The 14833-nt window shown below is 45.2% G+C and overlaps 1 protein-coding gene across 9 annotated transcripts in view; it reads right to left on the reverse strand.

The window, feature by feature from the left end:
• The window catches only part of THRB (thyroid hormone receptor beta), a 383013-nt gene that overhangs the window by 106612 nt on the left and 261568 nt on the right, over positions 1-14833 (reverse strand). For all 9 annotated transcript variants that reach the window (XM_081235681.1, XM_081235682.1, XM_081235679.1 and 6 more), the window contains one exon: positions 4629-4692. In XM_081235681.1, coding sequence (XP_081091807.1) covers positions 4629-4650 — 22 coding nt within the window. In that variant the 5' untranslated portion in view covers positions 4651-4692. The remainder of the gene's footprint in view (positions 1-4628; positions 4693-14833) is intronic.

Here is a 14833-nt window from a genome sequence, read left to right on the forward strand (position 1 = left end):
ACGACACTACAGTGCTGATTGGTCCAGTAACCTGGTTACGATTTGGCAACAGAAAAGGTTTTGAAAGAGGTTCAGTCCCTTTGACCCAGCATTTTTTTTTTTTTTTTTTACTTCGTAGAATTTATCCTGAGGAAATAATCAGAGAGGTGTCACATTATGTACACTGTGGTTCATTATAACATTATTTATGATAATAGTATATTAAAAGCCTAACACGGGTTTGATGGGTCACTAAGTAGCTGTGAACAGAATCCCATTTTAGAAGAGCATTTTTGATGGGAAATGCTAACAACACGCAAGCCGTTAACATTCATTATCTTTGAGTGGCGTCATTACCGGGCTGTGAGCAAGCTCTGGCCTCGTGAGGAGATATTCTCCATAGGTTGTGGAACAAGAGCACAACTGTGGATCTGTCTCTGAAGGAAGGAAGGCAGTGGCCGTAAGGAAGGGTCGAAAAGCCTCAGGAACACTAGAAAGGCCACCTTTGAAAATGACACGGGCTTTATAATAAAACACTGAGCTTCCCCAACTTAGGTGATTTGTTTGACTCTGAAAAACCTATACATTAGGATAGTCCCAAAACACACAAAAAAACTTTCTCCAGGGTGCCCTTTTTCTCTACACCCAACCTTCAATGTACCCATGCCCGACTTTATGAAAATGTGATTTACAAATGTTCAAATCTGAGGTGCGACCTAATCTTCAAAGTGGAGGGAGAATTTCTCACTTTCTCCTTTAACTGACAAGGAAGTCAACCTCTAGAGACATTAGGTGGCTTGCTTTGTTATTATCTTGAATATGTAATAAATTGCTTCTACAAATAATGAGAAAAATATAAAACCCGCAACGGGCAACTGGACACTATATATGAACAAGCAAGTAAGTTATGGATGAAGAAAAAAAATACAAGTGGCCAATAGATACACAAAACAATTTCAACCTCAGGCATAGTGAGAAATGTAAATTTCATCATGCTTAACAAATCAGGACAAGGGGCTTTGATACAAAGCACCTAAATCAGATTCTTCTATATTGTTCAAAGTGGGGCATGTGCCCTCATCTACTGCCTTTTCTGTGGCCTCCAACCTCCGACCTATACAAGATGTTGGGAAGGGTAAAGAATCCTCCCCGTCATGACCTCCTACCACCAACGACAAATTTGCTTTTTTTACTTTTTGAAAAAAGGAATGAAAATGGGTCATTTGTAGAGATGTGGATGGACCTAGAGCCTGTCATACAGGGTGACGTAAGTCAGAAAGAGAAAAACAAATACCGTATATTAACGCATATATGTGGAATCTAGAAAAATGGTGCAGATGAACCGGTTTGCAGGGCAGGAATAGAGACGGAGATGTAGAAAATGGACGTGTGGACACAGGGAGGGCCGGGGGTGGTGGGATGAATTGGGAGATTAGGATTGACATATGTACACTACCATGTGTAAAACAGATAGCTAGTGGAAACCTGCTGTATAGCACAGGGAGATCAGCTTGGTGCTCTGTGGTGACCTAGATGGGTGGGCTGGGGGGAGGGGAGGGGAGGAAGATCCAAGAGGGAGGGGATATATGTGTACATACAGTTGATTCGCTTCGTTGTACAGCAGAAACTAACACAACATTGTAAAGGAACTATACCCATACAAACACACACACAAATCAAGCACGCAAACAACCTGAGGATCACACAGTGAAAACACTGGGACACCTACAGAACGCTCCGGTCCTTTCCATCCTGCAGACACTCCTCCCCTGGCCCCTGGGACACACTGAATATAATGCCTTGAGCAAGAAAAAGGAGAAGGCAAAGGTCGCAGTCAGGAAGTTAGATGAACAAGCAAGTCACAAAGAAGAGGCGCAGGTCACACTGCTGAGTGAGGTCTATGTTATTCACATGGCAGGTTCATCACAGGGGTGACTTTATGTCACATCTTAACTCCCTAGAACCAGGTCAGGGCCAATGTAATAGAGCCCTGTTTCTGCCTCTTCAGGCACATTTAGAGGGGTCTGAGTTCTTAGTTCCCTTTTCAGTCAAGGCTAAAAGCCTCTCATTTGGGTATTTAAAATTTTAGGTATTCATATCTTAGAACAAACTCCCCTATGCGATGAATCATGATTTTATGCAAAGTGGAGCTCATTATAATGACATAACTGTTAGCAGAGTCCCCCAAAGATTCCCTAGGAAGCCGTGCTTAATCCCAGACCAATAAAATATGGTATCAAGGCACTTCCTTCCTTTCCTCTAAGTATTTTCAGTGAGTGATTTCATACAATCCTAATGTCAAATTAGGTTAAGGTAGAGGAACGAGAACATTTTAGCAGGACTTGACTCCACTGCAGTGGATATTAAATAGCCCCAGAAAATAAACCATTCTCCATTTGAGTTAATGCAAAATACAGAAATTTCATAAGTGGCTGAAGGCGTTTTTTTAATCTGAAAATGCTTGTCTGCTCGGTTTTGGCAAAACACATTCAACATTCTTACTCCTGTTCATTTAAAAATTGGTTTTCATTTCATAAAGGTTAATTGATTTCCTGTATTGCATAACAGTAATAGTACCCATTATGTGTTTCAAAAAGAAAATATGCATATTTGCATATTATGTGTTTCAAAAAGAAAATATGCATATTTGCCCTTTAAGTTATGCTTTTAAAGCAAGCACTTAGTTCTGATGACTTACAGTTTTATTATGGTCTCCTTTTAGGTTTCTTAAAATAAACATGCAGCTTGAGACCATAGGAAAAGACAGAGGGAAAAGGACACTGTTTTATTTCATCCACAAACAAGGGAGTCTAAAGCAATGATTTTCTCAGCTGAGCCCATTAACATAGACTGAGCATATGCATGTGTGGAGTAGATTTCTTTTGAAAATAGAATTGCTGTTAGTTTCTATGCTATGAAGCAAATGCTGGGAAGCAAAAGCATCCTCTTCCATGGCGGGTGGGGGCAGCTGGTTCCAGCCCAGCCCGCAGGGAAAGCATCCCACATCCGCAGATGGGCTGAAAGCTGGCTTAATCCAGAACCGTCTTAGAGTGAGCCTGGATTTCTAGCTCTGTCCTGGAGATGAGCTGATTTGGCCTGGGGATTCTGCTCAACAACTATCCTGGCCCCTAGAATAAGAGTCAGCAAACTACAGTCCTTGGGCCAAAGCTGGCCTGCTGCCTGTTTTGTAAATAAAGTTTTATTGAGATACAGCCACGCCTATTTGTTTATGTATCGTCCATGGCTTTCCGTGCTACAGTGGTCAAGTTGGCAGTGACACAGAAATGGCGGAGGGTGTGTTTTGGTGCCTGTTACTGAGAAATAAGATGGCAAGATGAGATGGGATTCCGAGGCTATCCTACAGGTGTGAATCATTCCAGTTTGTTCAGGCGCTCTATCTTTTTGCTGCACCAGGAAACCGAGTATCAGTGGGTCGAGAGACAGGGCAGTGATTCTGGGAGATGTAAGGTCATGGTCATTACGTTAAGGCTTGTAAACTTGCAGAAGGCTGAGGTCTATGGGTACCTGCCCTGCTGCCATGGTAACCAAACAACAGTCCTAGGCTTGGGGTTGGGCTGGAAGGTGTAGTTGTAACCTGAGAGCCCACGGTTAATTCTAGTCAGAAGGCGTATTCTGACTGGCCCATGAATCCTTGATATGTTTATATGTCAATTGCTTGCATTTAGAAATGGGGAGATTTGGGGGAATTCCCTGGCAGTCCAGTGTTAGGACTCTGTGCTTCCACTGCAGAGGGCACAGGGTCGATCCCTAGTCAGGGAACTAAGATCCCGCATGCCGTGCAGCGCGGCCAAAAAAAACCAAAAAAAAAAACCAAAAAAACCAAAAAAACAAATAGAAATGGGGATATTTCATTCCAAATCTGGCTTCCAGCTTCTCTTGAAAATTTGAAATCTCTGGACACACTGGGTTCCCTCCCTGCTTTTTGCCTGGTTCTCCTGTTTGGTTTGTTTTTCCTGACAGCCAGCTGTTTTGGGCATGGGCGTTATCTATCCGGCCCCTGGGGCCTGTGAGTTTGTAACCCCAGCTCTGTGCGTTGAACAGAGAATCCGTGCTATTGCAACCTTCTGTTCCTCAGGGGGCATTCTGTCTCACCTCTGTCCCTTGCTTTCTAGCGCACTTTAGCTTATGTGCTCTCATCGTATTCCATTCTGACTCTGCTGCTGAATATGCCATCAGGAAGATGCCTGACTCAGTGGTCGCTGAGTACATAGAGCCGTTTCTTTTACTGATCTGAATGAATGTGGCAGGTAAAAGTATTGGGTGTGAGAGGGTAACCTTGGGAAGGGTGAAAACTAGGATTTCACTGTGAATTATCATTTCCTCCCATCATGTTTCTGGTGATGGTGCATCTCAAGGCTTCCGAAAAAGCTGGAAGCACGTTTGTTGGGATGTAGTCACAGGATATATTTGCATTTCCCCCCCTCTCCACAGAAATCTTTAGTAAAAGGCAAAAGATTTATACGAGCTGAAAAGAAACCGGAGTATGGATATATTTGCATTTAATAACACTCATTGGCTGGGAAATAACTGTTGCTAAGACTCTTAGGTTGGTCTTTTAGGAAGCCTATATTTCTCTTTGGGCGGAACAAAAATGGAAACACACAAAGTAAAGAAAATAAAACAGATACCTGTCATACTGTTGGGAGTCATGGGTTAGTAATCATTCTGGACCCTTTTTTTCACTGACATCTCCTATAGAGAAAAAGACAAGAAAAATACCATGGGTTATGACCTGCATTTTCCATCAGGTTTTGTTCCAAACAACATCGCATGCATTACTTAGCTGGAGGTGATTTGTTTCTTTCAACTCAGGGAAAGTGAAGCACAGGTGGGCTGCGTGATACACGTAAGTTTACAAGACCTTTTAATTTTCATCTCAGGGTTCCTCCTATAAACATGTCTTTATAATAATACTTTATTCAAGGTCACCTGTCTATGCTCCATCTCAAGTTTTTTAAGAAAGCGCCAGCCGAGTGACTTGCTGTTTTTCCCAAGAGCGGCTGAGATGCGTTAACCTCCTCAATCCAGATCCTTGCTTCTCCAAGTGTGGTCTGTGGACCAGCAGCCTCAGCATCACTGGGAGCTTGCTAGAAATAGAAACTTTGGGTCCTACGTCAAACCTGCTCCGTCAAATCTGCACTTGGACGAGATGCAACTGCAGATGACTGATGTACACTTTGAAGTCTTAGACACACCGCTCTGGAGAATGGAGTCCCTCCTCACATCGTATGTGTGACTTTTCCTTGGTCAGTGCTGAGTCCCTTCTCCTCATCACTGTATCGGTGAGATCTGAGAGCAGCAGACAGACTTGGCCTCATACGGGGATGGGGATGGAGACTCGGTGGGGGTCAGAGACCAGAGGCGCTGGCAGAGGGCAGAGGGCTGACGGACACACGCGGATGATGAACCAGATGGCTGCTGAACGTGGGTCCTTCTGCGTATTGCTGGGGACGGATCAGGATGAGGTTTCTTTTTCCAGAAGGGTTTCTATATCCAGCGGTAGACAGTGCAGCATGGTGGCTCTGGCCTCGCACCGGAGCCCTAGGCATGGGTTTGAGGGCCAGTGCTGTCATGTACTCGCCATGGGATCGTGATTACTTCACGTGCAAAATGAGGAAGATAATACTTGCTTTACCTGCTTCACATGGCTCATGATTCTGAGGTGTGAAGAGGATGCGAATGCAAGTGCTGGGTAAACACAAGCCATTGGATGAGGGAGGGAACATCATAACTGATCGGAGAAGAGGAAGCATGTGGATTGTGTTTACAATATGGGTTTATATATGCGTCCATTCCCTCTCTGTCTCCACATCGAATCTTGCAGCACTGAATTCATACCTTGATGGTCACACCTTGGTCAACATATGTGGTCACCACATGTTTCCAAGGCTGCCTTTCCCACTAGACTGTAACCTCTTTGTGGCAGGGACTATGTCTCAGTCATTTGTATATCTTCCACATGAGCAGAGTGTCCGATACAAAACAGGCACTCAAGAAATATATGCGGGGCTTCCCTGGTGGCACAGTGGATAAGAACCTGCCTGCCAATGCAGGGGATACGGGTTCAAGCCCTGGTCCGGGAAGATCCCACATGCCGCGGAGCAACTAAGCCCGTGCGCCACAACTACTGAGCCTGTGCTCTAGAGCCCGTGTGCCACAACTACTGAGCCCACGAGCCACAACTACCGAAGCCCGTGCACCTAGAGCCTGTGCTCCACAACAAGAGAAGCCACCGCAATGAGAAGCCCGCACACCGCAACGAAGACCCAACGCAGCCAAAAATAAATTAAAAAAACACTAAAAAAGAAATACATGCTCTGAATAAGTGAATAAAATAAAATGAATGGAAGTTGAATCTCATGGTATGAGATTGCTGAACTGGCATCTGGTAGAAGAGATGAGGATTAATCACTAGGAAAATGCGTTCTTGCTACTGATGAACATTTCAAGGGTCACCAGCCACAAGCCGTCTGTTCTGTCCCCTTCAACTGTGCAGCTGGGTTGTGAGCGAGAGAATCAGGTTCTAAGACCCCCTAAAGGGAGAGTGCGGATCACACCTGTAGTACTGACTGTCTAGACCTCTCGTTCTTAGAAACTGAGCTGCCATTAACTCCCCTCCCATCCTGTGGACATGGCCTCATCCTCCTGGGATGCTGCTCCTGAATATTCTGGAGCGGACAAGGAACTTGGCTCTGGCTGGGCCAACCACAGTTCTCCACCTTTGGCTGAGGTGGGCCAAGACCTGGGAGGGGCTAACATGATGTCTTTTTTGGGGATGTTTGGAGAGAGGAGGAAAGAGAGGGAGGGAGAGGGGTAGGTTACGTATTCCAGCTCTGGTGGCAGAATTTATCAGAAACTAAAACTCTCGAACTGTCTGACGCCATGCCTTTTAGCCACATGGCCAAAGCCGGTCTGAAGGTGAGATAGAGGATGCACCTGACATTCATGGAGAAGTTGGGGTGACAAGAGAATGTTGTGGCCTCAGAGCTCTGCTTTCAGCTCTCCCTGAGGCCCAGCTGTGTCCTTGCGGCCCCCTCAACCCTTCCTGAGCAAGACGGTGCCCGCGTCTGCAGAAGCCAGGTCCAGGCAGGTTTCTGCCCCTTGCAACCAGAGGAATCCTGACCGACAATACCGACATTCAAACACAGCATGAATACGAATGTGGCAAAAGCGTTTTGTGTCCTTTTTATCCTAGTTATGTTCTTGCTATACCAACACTTAAAAAATATCTTTGTTTTCAAATTTTCAATTGAACAGGCATCAGAACTGCAGAAAGTATTGTGTGTGAAGCGGAAAGTATACAGAAAGATGAAAAACATCTCATTAAAGCTTAAAAAATATTGTTACCACCATGAAATTTAGTACTGATTTTGTTATTTAGTACTGTTTTCCTTCTACTGTAGGAAAGTACTAAAGTACTATCTATAGTACTTTAGTATCACTACATGATACTAAACTGTTACATTACTATAGCATTAATAGTATATTCCCATTCCTATTCCTATAGCACTTTAGTATTAGTACACTATACTAAACTGTTACCATTACTATGGCCTTAATAGTATATTCCCATTCCTATAGCATTTGAGTATTAGTACACTATACTAAACTGTTACCATTACTATAGCATTAATAGTATATTCCCATTCCTATTCCTATAGCACTTTAGTATTAGTATACTATACTAAGCTGTTACCATTACTATAGCGTTAATAGTATATTCCCATTCCTATTCCTATAGCACTTTAGTATTACTACACTATACTAAACTGTTACCACTACTATGGCCTTAATAGTATATTCTCATTCCTATAGCATTTTAGTATTAGTACACTATACTAAACTGTTACCATTACTAAGGCCTTAATAGTATATTCCCATTCCTATAGCATTTTAGTATTAGTACACTATACTAAACTGTTACCATTACTATGGCCTTAATAGTATATTCCCATTCCTATAGCATTTTAGTATTAGTACACTATACTAAACTGTTACCATTACTATGGCCTTAATAGTATATTCCCATTCCTATTCCTATAGCACTTTAGTATTAGTACACTATACTAAACTGTTACCATGACTATAGTGTTAATAGTATATTCCTGTTCCTATTCCTATAGCACTTTAGTATTACTATACTCTATTAAACTGTTAATATTCTTATAGCATTAATATACACTTCTGTTCCTATTCCCACTCCTATAGTGTTAATCGTGAACTTCGGTTCCTATTCCTACAGGACTCTAGTATTTCATATTATTTAGTGCTATTTTCCTGCAAAGAGCTCTCGAGTTTTAAACAGTAGTTAAACGCTCTGAGTGGACAGGCATCACGGGGCTGCTTTGGGGTTGCCCGGGACACAGGGCGGGTGTCAGCCAGTGCTCTGTGCGGAGGAGGGAAGCACAGGAGGTCCCCTCTGGAGCCACCGAGCGGGTCACGGCGTCAAAGGAGGAAACAAAGTCCAAACAGCTTAAAAAGAAAGAAAGCGGAGTGTTCTACCTGTGGGGAAAGGAAAGCGAGCACAGGGCTTCCCCTCTGGGTGGGTGAGTGGGCCGGCAGCAAGGAGGTCGGGGGTGATGTGAGCAGCGCTGACTGCAGCGCTGTCCCTGTCCTGGGGGCCACTCACAGCCTGCAGGTCATCATTATAACAGGCCTGCTTCTCCCAGGCAGAGAAGAGCCTCCAGTGAGACCCAGTAAGGGTCTGCATCCCGGCCCCTCAGAGCCGAGTGTCCTTTAACAGCTGCAGCATTTCAGCACCAACTGAGGGGAGAGAGGTCTTCAGCGTAGTCCTTAGGAAAGTGCTGCTACACCGAGAACATTCCTTTCACACTATATTCGTTTATGTGGCTGATTAGCCTAGAGGCCTTGATTGAGGGCCTACTCTGTTTAGGTGCTGCCCCAGGCTTTGTCTGAAGACAATAGTTGGACCCGTCCATGTGGGGCTTCTAATCTGCCAGAGGGAGAGAATCATGCTAAAACACTGCAACGTGTGGACAGGTTTCAGCTGAAGTGTCTCTTCAGTGCAGACTGGGCCACGAGGGAAGGAGAGGTCATTTCTACTTGGGGCAACCTGGGAAGGCTTCAAGGTGGAGGTGACCCTGTATCCAAAGGCTCTTCTTTGCAATAGGCCTCTCCCCAGTGAAGGACTTAGTGCTTTATTCTCCTCCTTGTACCCCTGAGGCCCACTGACGACTCTGTAAGAAATGAGCCTTGTGTAGAAAAACTAGGAAATGCCCTCAAATTATGCAGGGTCTTGGGAGGTTTGCTATGGAATTTGGACTTTGTCCCATGGAAAATTGGGAGCCATGGAAGGTCCTTCAGGGAGTGCCCTGATTTGAGAGGATAACTCTGCCTTGGTGCAGAGGGGGACTCCTCAGTATGCTGACCTATCGGCGTGGGATGGTTGCTACTTTCCTGTCTTAGTGTTCAAGGTCACAAAGTTAGACTGGGGCCAGAGAGAAGCCCACCCACCTTGTCAAAGGCCCTGGCCCTGACTGCACGCCCTTTTGTCCCCTTGTGTTTTCTTTTTCTCTGTAGAAAACACAACACTGAAGGGACAACTGTGAAAATTCCCCCTTGGAAAATCTTTCCACACAGACCTAGTGAGTCATTGCTTATATAGTCTGCACATAATTAAAATGAAACATGCATCACTATAATGGAAAAGAATATGAAAAAGAATGTAGATATATGTATAACTGAATCACATTGCTGTACAGCAGAAGTTAACACAACCTTGTAAATCAACTCTACTTCAATTAAAAAAATGAAACATGCATCCCACTCACGGCTCTACATCTACCTTATCCGAGGAGGGTGTTTGTGGTCCTCGTTTGCTTCTCCCTGGCTCTCAGAGCGTCTGAATGGTGAGCTATACTGGGGTCATCAGTTACGTCTTCAGCAGGTACTTCCCGGGTGGCCCCAAGAAGCCAAGAGGGGGCCGTGTGGGGTGGGCAGGGGTCATGTTCACAGGCAACTCTCTTGGTTCTGTTTACAAGGTCAGATGCTCCAGCCACTGGCTATTACAGGCTCCATGCTGAGACCGTTAATACTGGGTGGACTCTTAGAGGCAGACAGGACACCATCTCACTTGGCATTGACACACGTGGATACCATGGGCTTCCTACATAGACCTCACATCAGAAGTCATGGAGACATGAGTTGAGGGCCAAGCTACACCCTCCAATTGGGATGGGTCTTGAAGATGTGTTTACACGGCAAGCACTGTTTTGACTAGGTCTGTGGGACGCTGGGCACTGCGGGGTTTGTGGGATGGAGCTGGAGTCCTCGCCCCCCACCCCCCACCCACACTTTGCCACCACTTTACCTGGGTGCAGGCAAGTAGCTGTGCCCTCGGAGGGGCTGCCCTCACCTGGGAGGACAGTGAGGTCATGAAGCTCTCTCTCCCTCTTGGAGTGTCTGCTTTTCTCCCTTCCCCCCATCACAGCTTTGTCCCTGATGCTTGGGAATTGTTGGTAAGAACAAGTTCAGTCCCAGGGTATGGAGGACAGACCCTGGGCTGAGAGTCATTCGGATGCTTTTGGGTCTCAGGTCAGCAGCTTGCACATCTTGGCCGGGTCTCTTCACGCTCTGAGCCGCCCTTGTGAAGTGAAATCACAATCTCCCACCCTTCAGGTTACGACGAGGACCAGGGAATTTGAGAATGCTCTGCAAATGTAAAAGTGGACACCGACCTACAGTACTGGAAGAGGTCTTCATTATTATAGTCATTATTATTACACCCGGCCATCTCCTGGCCAATCGCAGTCATCCCTAAGGTGTGGGCAACTGGAGGTATTATCTGGCCACTAGGGGCGCCCTGAAGTGGTTTAGAAGACATAACAGCACAGAAGCCCACCTCTGTAGACCCTAAGATAAGATGGAGGTAGAAATGCTCCTCTCTCCCTTGCCATTCTCATCTTCCCAGTTTGAATTTTACCTTTTGTGATTTTTTTTCCCCTTCAAGTTCATTTAAATTTGTTACGGGGAGCAAGGAAGGTTGGGTATGCAGACGAATTTGTATCCAGTTCTACAGCATTCCAGATGCAGCCACAGTTGTCCTTCCCTGAGGTCTTTGCATTTTAAGAGTAAATCTAGGATCCAGTGAAGTGAATATATAATGGTTGAATTTCTGATGATGGTAATAACTTAGGCACTTCTCACATAGAAGAGAACAGAGGCCAGGGGTATTCAAATCATACAACATTGTGATCCACCTTTTTCCACTTGGTAAAACTAACCCTATTTGGGAGTATAGTATCAAAAATTCAGTGCGAGAAAAAAATTTACAAAGCCAGCCCAGTTAGATTAGGGATCGGGCTGATTAAAATGGAACATAAGACTGTGAGTTACTTAATAAAGATGTGGGAAAATAGTCATAGCTCTGCCCTGTGACATGGCCCAGGTGTTCGTCCCAGTGGATCACCTGTTAGAGAACGGGGCAGGGTGACAACCTCTCTGCTGGGCGTGGCGGGAGCCTAGAGCCCCACATCAGAGACATCAGTAAACTCTGGGTGGTAAAGCTGTAATTTCCTTTTCAGATTTTCGGCCATCACTCTAAGTGTTTTGCCTTTAGTAGAGAGAGAACACAGCCAGGCTCTGTGGTTGAAACAGCTTAATTTGCTGTGGCTGATTTTTTTGTTCTCGGTAAAAGGATTTTAATTTAAGTTCAACGATCCCACTCTGTGGCTCATTTCTGCTCTTCCTTTTAACCTCTGTCCACGACAAATCACTGCCCCCTTCTCTCCCTCTTCCCCTCTCTTTCTCCTTCTCTTTCCTGGGCAAAGTCACCATGGCTTGGAAGGAGCACAGGCCCTGCCATTTGTCAACAGAATGACGCGGGGGAGGTCAAGAGACACATCCCCAGGTGGGTAAGGTCATCCACCTCAAAGGGAATGGATGGATGAAGTAGAACAGATGTGCTTGGCGCTTGGTGTTATTCTTGCATCCTCACGTGCAAGGGGCTGGGGCCACAGCCTGAGAAAAATCCTGTTTCTGCTTTGAAGACTAGGTCAGCAGTGCTAGGAGTGGGGTTCTTGGGGTCCGAGTGGGCTTTCAAACAAACACACAAGTCCCCTGTGAACCTAAAACTCTCTGCTATGTCTAATTTAGTGTCACGATGAGTGAAACTTGGAACCATTTCTAGCCACATAACGCAGTGATAGAAAAGTCAAGAAGGAACCAGCCAGAAAAAGTTTTATGAGGCCACCTCTGAAAGCCTCGACTCGCCGCCTGCTATGTTTATAACACACTTTCCTCCTAGCTACCTTTCTCTAGAGGTGGGCCATCACCTCTGAATGCTTCCAAGAAGTAAGACTCTTAAGAGGAAGCAGATGGGTAGTTTGAGGGAATCGCCCGACGCAACAGGAGAAACAACCTCAACAGATGTCTTGTTGGCCAAAGCAAGCGGTTAAAACTGCCTCTGCTGACACCTGGTGGACAGGAGTGCAGCATCCCTGCGCCAAAGACAACAACGGGCATGAGTGTAGAAGGGCCTGGGATGCATCCGTCATAATGCCTGAGGGGCAAGGGTACCACGCAGAACCACCAGATGCCAGAGTGTTTACTTGTGGTTAGGTGACTCACCAGGGCACGGGTAGGGACAATGACAAATGCGTGGGAAAATAAAACGGCAACACCGAAGTGAATGATGTATCATTGATTTCTTAAAAGAGTTTGATGGTGAGTGAGGCAACAACAAACAAGAACCCACTCCATCCCCCTGCCCTCGACAGCCTCCCAAGAAACGATTCTACTGCTTGACCCCTGACCATCTCCATCCCAGGGCGACGGCAGTGCCCAGATGGAGCTTGGGTTCTATTGCCTCTGGAATCTGCCCTGAGCTCCTTGCAGATTTTTAACCCTGGGATAGAAAGAATATTCTTCCAGAGGAGACATTATGAAGACTGCTTTGCCCCCCCAGATCTCTTGAAGATGCAAATAAAATTCTCCTAATAAATATAGTTATAATTGTTCACTACTTCTTAAATGCCAAATGTAGTGGAAGGAGAGCGTCTGCATTGAGAGTATCTACAGAAATAGACTTCATAAACATTGTACAATCTCCATTTTCCCCTTCGGTGGGTTCTCGTTTAATGCTGCCTGGCGAAGGATGAATATTTTGACAAAGTCAACGGTTTCCTGCGAGCACAGTGCACACACAGCTTAGATTTTGTCTTTCAACAATGTGTTTTAAAGGTGATTTTCAGGAATGCATCAGAGCAATTATCAGTTCAAATTTGTAAGAATTAATCCATTATATTTAAGTCATGAAGAAAGGTGATTTTTTTTTTAAATTACAGGAACCTTGGTTAAGGGCTGAGTCAGGGAATTGGGGTGAATAGATCTACCTAGGAAGGTAAGAAAGAAAAGAAGCCCTTAGAAGACTCATGGAGTTGCACTTTTTTTTTTTAATTTATGAAGTTACAAAATTTTATATTGGAGTACAGTTGATTAACAATGTGGTGTTAGTTTCGGGTGCACAGCAAAGTGATTCAGTTATGCATATACATGTATCTATTCTTTTTCAAAATTCTATTCCCACTTAGGTTAGAGGTTTTTTTTTTTTCCTCCTGACTTTTAAGTTAAATTTGGAATATGAATTCCCTTAAATGTGCCACCAGAAAGTGTATAGTCAAAATATACCCCCTTCCACGGTCAGTGATTCTAGGGCACAGAGGTTCTCAATTTTCCTAGCACCATTACTGTTTCAGAAACTGCTTCACAGTGACCCCAGGTAAAAGGAACAAATGTTCTGTTTATTAAGTAAATAGTTCCAAACAGCCTAATAGTAGTATTTTCATGGCGTCTGATAGCTGTGCCTGTGTTTCCCTCAAAAATTAGACATTCCATTGTGTTCCTCTGGGTTTGCTGTGGCACTCCCAGGGTGCCTTGGTACAGAGTTTGGGGACCGTGGCTGTAACAGCTTTGGGAATCTGTGGAAAGTTCGAGGGTGTGGTTACCTGATCTCTTTTTAGCCCTCACTCTCTGTGAACTCAGGGCTACATAATTTGGCCTTTCAGTTTCATATTGACCTTTCAGTGGGTCAGCCTGGCGTAAGCTGTGGAGGAGAGAACAGAGAATGAAATCTTGGCTGGATTTAAGCTCATTGTGGGCATAAACAAGATTGGACCATCATCCAATAGAGCTTCTGGAGCCCCTACCACATGGTGAAGTTGTGATGAAGTCTCTAAAAAGTAAAGGAACACAGCCCTTGCCTTGTCTTAGGAGGGGGATGCAATAAGCTGCGTTATCACTGGGAATTGTGCAGGAACGCCAAAGGCAGCTGAGAAAGTGGCTGGATGCTAAGTTCTTCGGTGAGAATCTGACAAATGAGCATGTTACACACGCCGGAATTCTTGTAAGAGGATCTCAATAGATCTATAAATGGCGGGTCGCCTGCTTTTCTATCCTGTTCTGTTTCTGACTTATGTGTAGCAAGGAAGCTACCTATGAACTAAACTAGTGGTTCTCAAAGTTCAGCAAATACCTGGAGGGCTCCTCACACAGATGGTCGGGGCTCTGCCCCCAGAGTTTCTGATTTAGCCAGTCTAGGGGTGGTGGTGTTGGGTAGGGGTGACTGGGAGTCTGCATGTCCAAGTTCCTGGGTGATTGGACTGTGCTTTCCAGGAATCACATGTTGGGAGCCACCAGCCTACACCATTTGGGAACAAGTCAGAGGCACTGGGGCACCATCTTGGTGGGCTACACTTGACGCTGGGCAGGTATCCCCACCTCTCCACTCAGGACCAGCCCAGTCAACCTGGTCTAGAAGAGGGGCTGATCCAGGCCCCCAGCTCTGTGACCAGACAGTTTCCTTCTCTGAAGACCC

This window comes from Mesoplodon bidens (assembly GCF_964165515.1).
Source record: "Mesoplodon bidens genome assembly, chromosome: 5".
Taxonomy (NCBI): Eukaryota; Metazoa; Chordata; class Mammalia; order Artiodactyla; family Ziphiidae; genus Mesoplodon; species Mesoplodon bidens.